General features: G+C 34.2%; 2 protein-coding genes across 2 annotated transcripts in view; one reads left to right on the top strand and one right to left on the bottom strand.

Annotated features, from left to right (window-relative positions):
* Nucleotides 1-2,920: 2,920 nt before the first annotated feature.
* LOC102581801 (pentatricopeptide repeat-containing protein At1g01970) lies at nt 2,921-9,169 on the top strand. The gene is made up of 2 exons (XM_006339378.2): nt 2,921-3,779; nt 7,811-9,169. The coding sequence occupies exons 1-2, from the start codon at nt 3,312-3,314 to the stop codon at nt 8,588-8,590; spliced, it is 1,248 nt and encodes a 415-aa protein (XP_006339440.1). The 5' UTR covers nt 2,921-3,311; the 3' UTR covers nt 8,591-9,169.
* Nucleotides 9,170-11,173: 2,004 nt separating this feature from the next.
* Nucleotides 11,174-11,633, bottom strand: part of LOC102600862 (LOB domain-containing protein 30) — a 5,228-nt gene continuing 4,768 nt past the window's right edge. Inside the window, exon 3 of the mRNA XM_015312535.1 lies at nt 11,174-11,626. Coding sequence (XP_015168021.1) covers nt 11,297-11,626 — 330 coding nt within the window. The 3' untranslated portion in view covers nt 11,174-11,296. The remainder of the gene's footprint in view (nt 11,627-11,633) is intronic.

Genomic DNA, 11,633 nt, shown 5'->3' with positions numbered 1-11,633 from the left:
ACGATAGTGATTGATTGTAATTGTTCGGGTGTCAGTAAGGGTAGACAATGTATTTATCGGTGATGACTAACAGATTAACAATAATGACAACTGTAACAGTGAATGTGGTTAATGTTGTAGAGATTAGCATTGGTGGCGATAAAATCATGATTGAAAGTAGTTGTTAATGATAATGGCGTTGACCGATAGTTGTGGTTATGTCAACTGGCAATAATGATTGTACGCCGATGATGATTGTGATTGTGGATCTAACGATTATGAAGTGATAATTTATCAAAAGAAAAAAAATATTTAACTTAACAACCTTTTAAGGATTTTTTACATAAATAATATATTTTATTTGATTAATTACGCTTTTAAGTGTTACTTTATTTTTATCATCATATATAACATAATTTTAGCTTTAATAACTATTTGATATGAATTTGTATTAAAAATGTATATTAGGTGAAGTTTTGAAAAATTGTATTAAATTTTGATCAAAATTTTATTAAATATAAACAATCAATGGTATGGTGATGGTGATTACGAGAAAGAAGAGGTGAAACTCTGAAAATCTGTATTAAAGTTGTATTAAAATTATATAAATAAAACGATAGTTATAATACAATTCGAATTAGATATTATACATTACTATAAATTCGATAGTTATAATTCCAAAACAAATATAATACATTTATAATAATGCAAACTAATTTAAATAGTACCATAAGGTTTGCAATTCACATGCAATACTTATAATATATTTGTGTTGAAAATGTTTTAGTTATATATTAGGTGAAATTCTGAAAAATTGTATTAAAATTATATTAAAATTGTATTAAATATAAACAATCGGTAGTCTAGTGGTGGTTATTACGAAAAAGAAGAGGTGAAGCTCCGAAAATCTGTATTTAAAGTTGTATTATAATTGTATAAATATAAACGATAGTTATAATACAATTTGTATTCTATATTATACATTACTATAAATTCAACACTTATTATTTCAGAACAAATATAATACATTTTTAACAATGTAAATTAATTTAAATAGTATCAAAAGATTTTGAAATTTACATATAATATATTTATATTAAAAATATTTAAATTATTAAGCTGTAGATGTGAGATTAGAGGCGGAGGAAAAGAAGGAAATGGAAACCCTATCGTGCTTTGATCGAATCTGATCGGTTTATCATGATTCCGATTTAATGCCTTCTCTCCTCCCCTCTCACTTTGAAAAAAAGGTTTTTTGTTATTTTTTGTAACAAAATTAATGTTATTTTCAGTAAGAATATATATTATGTCATAATTTGTAATTAATGTATTATATTGTACTATTTATATAAAATGACCCTTTAATTAATTTTAAAAAGTGAAATGACCTAGGAGACCCTTGTACTTGGCTCTGTTTGTCAACCCTTATACTCACGACTTTGCCAACTGAACCCTTAAATTGACTAAAACACAATATTTTAAGCACATCTGACCATTGACCGAACTTATGTGCCACTAATATTATTGAGTTGGAAAAAAACTTGACTGCACGCGTCTTAAAGCGGGTGACTATATATTTTTTATATTAAAAATTATTAAAAAAATAAATTAAAATCAACCCTTCATCCCCTATCCCACCCTACTCCCTCGCCTGCAACTTTTTCTTCCTTCAGCCCCCCACCCCACCCTCTCCTTCTTCCTTGAAACCACCCACCACCCCACCCCCTTCTTCTTCTTCTTAACACCCGCCCCCATCCTGTTGTTCATCATGTATTCTTAAGATACTTAGAACGAAAACTTTGAAGAATTTGATAAGAAATAATAAAGTTTAAAGATCATTTTCAAAACTAGAAAATTAAAACCAGTAGAGAAAATAGAATCAGAAACAGATTAGAAACAATATACAAAATATTTTTCTTAAAGAAAAAAATCGAACCCACTGAATGCACAGTGTCCCCTTAAGAAAATTTTTTCCCTCAAGTACCCGAGGTTAATGGAATATATCCTCCTAGGATAGAACGATCTTACTCATTGGTGTATCGGTACCTAAAATCACGGTGTCATCGAGTCATTCAACGGTAGTAAAGTACACTTAGAATACTCGATTTAGTAGTAGTAGAAGAAGTCCAAAAAATTGATTCTCTTAAAATGAGAGAAAATCCCTCAATTTATAGAAAACAAATGGTAGTGTGAAAAAATTCTTATTGTGCCTTATCAGAAAGGTCATAACCCTTTGGAAAAGTCACAATCTTTCGAAAATGTCGCATAAAAGTTACAACTCTTCATAAAAGTCACAATTTTTCATAAAAATCACAACTCTTCATAAAAGTCGCAACTCTTCATTTTTTCATTCACACCTTTTAAAATCCAAGTCTCTTATCTCAACCATTTTATTTTCTGTAATTTTGAAATTCAAATTTCTTCTCTATGAATCTTGGTTGAATTACACACTTTAAAAATCTGAATTTTCGAATCTTGTTTGTGAAAGGTTGAAGTTTAGATAATTTTGAAATCTTGAAGAGTAATGGTGTATACTGAAAAGTTGATAAATTTCATGAAGAAGCTTGAAGAATAACAAATGGATTTTGTGAGTTTATGAAATTAATTCAAAATTATGATGGAAAATTATTGGGTTTGTGTTGGTAAGCTTTTAGCGTAAAAAATTTCATGTCAAATAGGAAGAACTAGATCAATTTGACATGAATTTAGTGCTCAATTATGAGCAAATATGAAGAACATGATATTGAAAAATTTAATGTGCAAACTTTTTTTTTTTAACATTTAATTTTTTACGTGGCATTAAAAATGACATGAAATTCTACAAAATAACATGGAAATTCCATATTTAAGCTGTTATGCTACACTCACACATAAGAAAGGAGTTTAAAGTATTGCGTTTTAATGAATTTAAGAATTCAATTGGCAAGGTCATATCAACTGAGAAATGGAGCCGAGCATAACGATTCAGTCTCTCGTGTCATTCTGCCATTCTTAAGCCGTTATGTTATCCACTTAGCCCTTCCAATTTTATTTTCCAGGCAACGCTACCGCTCGTTCTTGGCCGAATTCTTGGTTGGCTACTTGCAGTGATGATGACAGGTTAAGGATTGCAATTGCTAAAAAAAACAAGTAAATTTTAGCGCATCGATGGATGACAGTGCCATCTACTTCCTGGCGATAGTGGTAACAATTTGCCAGAAATATTATTTCTAAAATTTTCTACTGACTCTCTGCTTGCATATTATTTGAATTAGCAGTGCCCACGAAAATCTGTGGAAGAAACCCACTATTGTTGCAGTGTTCTTGAATTGAATTAATATCTGATTTTGGACATGGGTTTTGTGGCATCTGATGTCTTGTGTTGTTCCACTCAAACATCTATACTAAACAATACTATTGGAAGAATCCATCAATATCCTTTAAAGGGTGTTTTTTTCTTGCAAAAAGTTGCCATTTTTGAGAATCGTGAATTGGGGTTTAGGCCTTTATTAGCAGTGAGTAATGTAGCAGTTCATCAGAAGGGTAGTGCTGAAAACCAAGTTAATGATAAACCTAGGTATAAGTGGGTTAAGATAGGCTCTGATGTTACTGAGGAACAGCAAAGGGCTATCTTGAAGCTTCCACCAAAGATGATAAATAGATGTAAGGCATTAATGCAACAGATCATTTGCTATTCACCCGAAAAGGGTAGTGTGTCACTCTTGTTAGAGGCCTGGGTGAAGAGTATGAAGCCTGAGAGAGCTGATTGGCTTGCGGTACTTAAAGAATTGGACAGGCTGAATCATCCAATGTATTTGGAGGTAATGTCACTTTCTTCCTCTACCACATAGTTCTTGACTTCACTTAAGTCTTGCTTGCTGCTGGCTTTTGTTCACATTCTTTATGAGTTTTGTTGCATCAAGTTTGCTGGATTAGTATTCTCTTGTCTCAGTCGTCTATCTACCATGGAAAATTGTTAATTACAACCATTACTTTGACCACTTCCTAACTCAAATGTAGTTGAATTGTGCTTGAATGTCACATTGCCTTCATTAAATTTGATGGATGCGAACAGAAAATGTTGAAAAATTTTCTACTAGCTATTTTCCTCCATCTTCACCTTTTTGACGCTCAGCTGAAGGCACATCACTCAAGGGTAGTCATTTGGAGCCAACGCGAAACCAGAAATTTTGTTAATGGTGCTTAAGGTTTAATATATGTGTAAGCAATTTTTGACATGTATATACAATATAATTTTCCGATGAAGAGTGTTTAACTGACCACCCTTCACTCTATGTGTTTACGCCACTGTTTGGAACCATCTCCATAAAGTTGTGCTCACTGCTCAAAAATAGTTGATATGTCTCCTGTTACTAACTTGACGATTTGGTCTTTTCAACAACCTTCATAGGTGGTTCCGAGTCTAGTCTGCCAAATCATATGCATCTTTCCTTTTGTTCCATGTCTTCCATACCTTATCCATTGATACTAATTTGCTTGTTCTTTTGGTAGCCCAAGTCTATTCCCACGTTTTCTCTGTCCTTTCCCCTCCTTTTGGAGTTTAGCTGGAGGTCTCACTATGGCAGCACATTAGGTTTGTCGTAATGCCTTGAAGTAGTAGAGACATCACTTTATGGTGGATAAACTTTTGTCCTACAGGAATTTGACACCATTTCTTGTCAAACAATGTGTGTTTCCTCTTGTTAAGCCTTTTGATTTGTGGATATTCTCCTTGTAATAGCTGGTACCATTGCATTAGTTTAATGTTAACTAGTGAGGATGCTGGATTCAAAATGGATGAATTTGTTTTCTTTGACAATTATCGTCCATTAGGTAGTGTAGATTAGTCATTAGAGATTTTATTTATTTACTTAACTTGGATAATTAAGTGTAGATTTGAGATCAATCCAATGCGAATGCTTGGGACCTTTCCTCTTCTGTCCATGGTTCCATTATTCAGATAACTGTTGTCCCTTTTTGTTCATCTCGTAATAAAAGTGGAGTAGCTGCCAGAAGATAGTATGGATAAATAGGAAACATGTTGAACCCATCTAAGATCTAGTTAGTGCAATGGAATTCTGAGTCTAATAGCCTATGACAATGAGAATGCTTGGGACCTTTCTTCTTCTGCTCATGGTTCCATTATACAGATTACTGTTGGCCCTTTTTGTTCATCTCCTAATTACTGCTGACGGAGCTTTTATACAAGCGGCTGAACATTATCTACCAGAAGGTTATTTATTACCTTTGAGGACTATTTTATTAAGTTGTGAAATAAGCTTTACTCGAATCCTTTTCTTAATTCCTAAAAGAATTAGCGACTTGACCATAGCTATCAACAACTTCCATAATCCTTACAACTGGATAATAGTGCTGTTCTTGGCACATAAGGTCCTCTAGAATTGTGATGGTGAAAAAGTAGGATAACTCAGGCACATTTGTGGAACTTATAATTGGATGAAAAAGGCACCACTACTTTCTAAGTTAGTAAATTTTCTTGGAAAGATAAAGGTGAGGGTATAAATTAGTCAACTCCAGCGCCATCTTTTAATCACTTGTAGCAAACTTAAGACAAATGACTATTATAGATATGACACTTATGTTGGGATGAGCACACTAACATTCTTTACTTGTTAACTGTGAAATTCGTCTAGGGTCAATCCTTAGGACCAACCTCAGCCTTCGAAAGTCATGTATAATGGGCCCCCCGCTCTGCCCTTCTTCACTCTATACCAGGCTTAGTTCACAGGGCACAGGGAAAGCTTGTGACCTAAGTCACAAGTCCCTCAACCTTTGCCACTTGAACTAAGCCCTGGAGGCCACTCTGTAACATTCTTGCTACCACTACCACTGCACTTCTAAGAGAAAAATAAGTCAAGTGCAACTGCAACATCATTGTAGTGAACATCCAAACAGCTACCAGCAAAAAAGTCATACACAAGAAGTCCCTGTTGCTTAAAGTCTCGTGTCCTTTATAGAGTGGGGAAGGAATGTAGAAGTGAAAATATGGATAGGCTCAAGCAATCATTCCAGGTATAGGGTTGATCTTGAAAGGTGTTATGTACAGTAAAATATTCAGAATTTTGGGTGAAGGGTGATCTCTAGAGGACTGGCAATGACTTGATTTTCAGTCTTGTTTGCAAGTTTTCTGAACTATTTCAACCTTAAGTTGCACTTAGGTTTTCTAATGGAGTCTATATATTCTTTGTGTTTTGCCTTGAAAAGAAGAAGAACGGGATCAGTGTCATCTTGTAAGATTCAGCCCGAGAAAGTAATTCAGTTGAATCACTTTCTCATCTGCTTCTCAGTGCAGATGGCTTTAATAATTGGAGTCTGTGTAATCCCCTCACATTCTGTTAGAGCAAGTGATCTACAGGAGAATCTCTTTACTTCTAGGTAGAGTGAATTCTGATATCTGAGTGGACTGCTAAAGGCGTGATTTAAAGTCCCTCTTGTTTATAAGTTTACTGAACTGTTAGCTGAATGTTGCTGGTTGTGTTTGCTGTCTGGCGTGCATAGTTCCTATTTCTCTAGTAATTGTAAAAACTTCATGACAGCGTATCATAAACAACATCATTAATTTTAATCTGGGGAGATGGTGGAGGTTTTGTTGTAGGGGGTGAACAGGCCAGCAATCTAAGTACTAGCTTATTCAGATAAGAAGCCAGATGCTTGCCATGTTAGTATTTGGATCCTTTTCAATCAGGAAAGTAGAAGCATTAGAATACCATGGAGATCTTCTAGTTCATTAATGGTCTGTGAATATAGAATTATTTTTACAAAACTTTTTTTAGATGGTATATGTTAATCTGAACCTTGCTATGTGCCTCTGAGATTGCTAGAACTGGTTATTATATGCCTTCCCTCTCAGGAGAGTCATTTGAACTTTGAAGCCAGTGTTTGACTATACCTAGAAAATTCATCGGTACAAAAAGCTCAATCGCCTTTCCCTGTTCTTTTAAAGGGGGTAACAATTCTGATCTTTCAAATCCATCATGTGATAATAACTAAATCTGTGGATTGTTCTCTAGTAGTTCTAGTATTTTCTTAAAGAGCATTGATTCTTCTTTTTCATTGTCATTTTTTAATAAATAGTTATCCATCTCCTTTTCATTATTAAACCCTTCAAGTGAATTTAATTGTGGAGTCACAATTTGATTAAGAACAATTGAAGACACATCCTTCTCTGATCCTATTTCACTTACACTCTGTTAAACATCATTGTTACCCATTGTTTCATAATGTATTGTATTGTATTGTACTCTATTGTACTGTACTGTATGGTAGATACAATATTTGGCTAGACTGTATTGTTTGTTGTTGTTTAATAACATTTTAATTGTTTGGTTTGATTGTATCGTACTGTATTGTAATTTATAAATTTACTAAAATATCCTTAATTATTCTAGGGTAGGAGGTTTGACTAGAATTAAATAATATAAGGTAAAGGGTAAAATAGTATTTTGAAATATTATGTAAAGATATAATTGAAAAAAGAAATTAAGTAACAATGGGAACACACCAAATTGGTTGTTCCATAAAATAGGGGTTTTCATTGTTACGTAACAACGAAATTTAACAATACAATACAATACATTTTAAGTAACAATCAAAACAAACATTGTAGGTATAGTAACGATACAATACAATACAATACAATGAGTAACGATGATCCAAACAGAGTGTTAGAAAGCTAGGAATCAGGAACAGGGCTACAATTATTCTGAATTTTCTTGATATCAGTAAACTATGTGCTTACTAGTCTTTCCACTAAACTTTCAACAAGTTTTTTGAATGTAGACAAGGAAATCAGCCAATTTATCAACTCCTTGGTGCACTTTCTGTATCTCAGGTAGCTGAATTGTCCCTCTTAGCAGAATCATTTGAAGCCAATATTCGTGATTACACCAAGATAATTCATGGCTATGCAAAGCAGAATCGGCTGAAAGAAGCTGAAAGTGTGTTCTTATCCATGAAGAGTAGAGGCTTCACATGTGATCAGGTGACGCTGACAGCTTTAGTTCACATGTATAGCAAGGCTGGTAACCTTAAGCTGGCTGAAGATACTTTTGAAGAGATGAGGTTGCTTGGTGTACCATTGGATAAGAGGTCCTTTGGGTCAATAATCATGGCCTATGTCAGAGCTGGAAAGCTTGGTCAAGGAGAGGCTTTACTGAAGGAAATGGAAGAACAAGAGATCTATGCTGGACCAGAAGTTTATAAAGCACTTCTGAGAGCCTATTCGATGAGTGGTGATAGCAAAGGAGCTCAAAGGGTTTTTGACACAACTCAGTTAGCAGGAGTAATCCCTGATGCGACAATTTGTGGTCTGCTTATGAATGCCTATATTATGGCTGGTCAATTGAGTGAAGCTTGTATTACATTTGAAAATATGAGAAGAGTTGGCATAAAGCCAAATGACAAGTGTATCACATTGCTATTGAAAGCTTATGAAACAGAAAACAAACTGAGCAAGGCACTTGATGTTTTGATGGATTTAGAGAGGGATGGTGTTGTGCTTGGCAGAGAAGCTTCTGAATTATTGGCTCGTTGGTTCAAGAGACTTGGGGTAGTTGGAGAAGTGGAGCTTGTTCTGAGAGATTACGCATCAAACTGCGCATTACTAAACTGATGTTTTTTGCTTTAGCCAGGAGTTTCTCTCTGTTGTATCTATTTGAGAGTCAGTCTTGGTTTCCTATCTGCGGGTATGTAAACTTTTTTTCACTAAAGGAACTGGTTTGCTAAAACCTGTCTTCAGTAACTGCTGCTTATTCCCCCCATGTCGCAATAAGAGAAAAAGGGGGTTGAAAAACAAAGAAAACTGGAAACAAGAGCTTCCCTTTTTTCAATCTGACTTGGTGAATATACTTGTAAATATGTGTGTGTGCATATATTCAAGCACAAGATAGTCTCATGCACCAACACATATGTCAAGCTTTTTGAGCCTAGTGGTTTAGTTAAAAGTTTTGTTTTTGGTTCTGGTTCAAGCATCTTCATCCAGCTTGCTGTACGTTGATACAACACACTGCCCAGGAAAGTATAACAACTCACTGCTGCTTGTATCAATAAAACAAGCAGAGGTATGTTTTTTCATATTTCTGGTAAGAGGTTGAGGGCTTAACAAAGTTAAGAGGAGAGCTCTTTATGTTCTTGGGGATGTACTCAAATGTGAAACCATTTCCTGTAGTATTTCAATTACTATGGTTCATTATAAGTTGCAACTCTTTACTTTTTCGTTGTTGAACCTTAAAAGCGAAAAAACATGGTTAGTGAGGATTCATATAGTTGAACCCAACTTATTTGAGACTGAGGTGTAGTCTTAGCGATAGAGTGAAAATCCAAGTGTTTGAACCTCACTTGTTAAGATAGGTGTAGCCTTCTTGAGAACTAATCATACTTTTATCTCAATAATAGATATAATACCAATCAGAAAACCAGATTGTTGTTTAAGTTGATGGATACAATTGGTAGCTCTCATTACTCAAATGAGCTAATTTCGAATAAACAATCCCATCAATTAGAAGGTGTACCAAAACCAAGATTAGGGAAAATAAAATTATCTCGACAAATCCAAATCATAATCTTTAGGCTGTGTTCCGTCCAATTTTTTCATGTTCGGTTAAGAAAATAAGGTTCTTAAAAATGAGAAAAACGACCTCTCTTGTGGAGGTTGGAAAAATAAGTTGTACAAGTGATATTTAACATTGATGGTATCTTCTGACCCTCGAAATCCCTACCCGCTACCACCACTACCATAATTATATTCAGGATAATACTTTTTACTTATATACCGAACACAAAAAAATAAATAAGAAATTCACTTTTTTTTTTTTACAAAACATTTTCCTTCCTACCGAACACACCCTTAGATTGCAACAAATTATAATCACCCATTATTCTGGATAATAAAAATTACTAAAGAAAAGGAAGAAAAATGGCGTTAGTAAAGAAATCGTAGTCCTATGCCAACACTCTCTGATTGATTTTCTTGGTTTCCCTCGGAGCCTGCATTGGAACTCTAATTAAATTTGGAGACCTCTGATTAAGGGTGAACTAGTTCAAACCACAGCACCACAACCCATATCGTTACTGTTTGAGTGATTGCTTGTACTTGAAACAAGAATAATATAAAAGCTAAAAAAGGAGGTTGAAGAGTGTATATGTGGTGTATCCTTTTTGAGACGTAAAAGATTCAAACTACTCCTTAATCTGTAACCTAAGAATGATTTAATTCGTTAATGATTACCCAAAACTGGAAAAAAAAATCTATTTGTTAATCTCAAATGCCTTTTCTTATTGTTTTGTTTTGTGTGTGGTTTACTTCAATAGTAATTTAGTTCATTTATATTCACTCTGATGACTAAGAGTCAATAAATAAATACAACTTTTAGTCTAAATTAACTGGGAAAAAAATAGAGAAATTTAACAAGGAAACAAAATAAAGTAAATCAAAATCTTATATGAGTGTACGTAAAGCAATTCAATTTACACCAATATATAGCTCACGCTAACAAAACTCGTTACTTATAAACGACTTCTTGGATATAAAAAAGACAAATCAATTCATTGCGTATATAGAAACTCATCGTCAATAAAACATGAATAAATTAAAGTATCAACAAACCCAATTAAACAAGAAATAAAGATTCAACACCCAATCCAAAAAAAGAAAGAGCTTTGGAGGATATTTGAAGTCTCCTTTTATAATGGAATGGAGCTTAAAGTCAAAAACGAGAATAAAAAAATAGCGTCATAACTCCAGATCGAAAAAGCAAAACACAAATGGCAAGCTTATAAGCAAAAAAAAATTCTATTCTCCCTAGATAGAAAATCGAAATTTTAGTCTATCTCGAAGTGAGTGAATTTGGAGGCAAAGACACAGAACCTTATAAGGAGCTAACTTAAACTTAGTCCATAGTCGTCATTCAGAACCTAACTGGTTCAATTATCTAAGAAGTCAATGATTAAATTAAGAAATAAACTTGAGATTTTTCAAGATAATATTCAAGCAAGAATGTAATCAAAATTCGATATCACCACACACAAAGGGAGCAATTAAAAGTAAGCATTATAGATCTATAACTAATATTGAATGTAATTAGTATTAACCAAAAAAAAAAGTAGTACAACAAACTAAAAAGAAGAAGGATCAAGAAAATTACAAATAGGGTAAAATTAAAGATTTTTTCATGACTTTGCCTAGGTTTTTTTTTTTTTTTGATTAATTAAAATTGAAAACCCTCATTTTTCTTAATTTTTTTTTAAAAATATCTCATGAGTACCACTAATATTTAACATATTATAAGTCAGTACTTTTCAATAAAATGTGTCCTTGATCTCACTTGGTCTGTGGTGGCAAAGCTGATGATTCTGTGCATGGCACTGTTACCGATCCATGTCTATGCAGAAGTTCACGTGCCAATTCTTGAAGATCGCCGCCCCCGCCTCCGGTGGACGGTGACATGTCCACCTGAGATCTAGCGCCACCAAAGTGGCGCGGGTCCAGAGGCAGAGGAGGCGGCGGTCGTGGCTGCTGCAATACCCATGAGGGTTGAACCATTGGGTCAAAAAGAGATGATAAGTCATAAGCAGCTGGCAATGAAGGTCCTGCTGTTGGCAAATCTGCTATGGTGAGTGGTGGCTGTTGGAGCATTGTCTGTGGTTGTTGTGGTTGC

The sequence above is a fragment of the Solanum tuberosum genome, unplaced genomic scaffold (genome assembly GCF_000226075.1).
Source record: "Solanum tuberosum cultivar DM 1-3 516 R44 unplaced genomic scaffold, SolTub_3.0 scf00010, whole genome shotgun sequence".
NCBI classification, from domain to species: domain Eukaryota; kingdom Viridiplantae; phylum Streptophyta; class Magnoliopsida; order Solanales; family Solanaceae; genus Solanum; species Solanum tuberosum.
The sequence above is the reverse complement of the archived record's forward strand: the minus strand, read 5'-3'. Positions and strand labels throughout refer to the sequence as shown.

Bases quoted from the DNA above. Each gene is read 5' to 3' on its own strand.
- LOC102581801 (XM_006339378.2), top strand. From the start codon at position 3,312: ATGGGTTTTGTGGCATCTGATGTCTTGTGTTGTTCCACTCAAACATCT. The intron at 3,780-7,810 runs GTAATGTCACTT...TCTGTATCTCAG, and splicing joins ATCATCCAATGTATTTGGAG to GTAGCTGAATTGTCCCTCTT.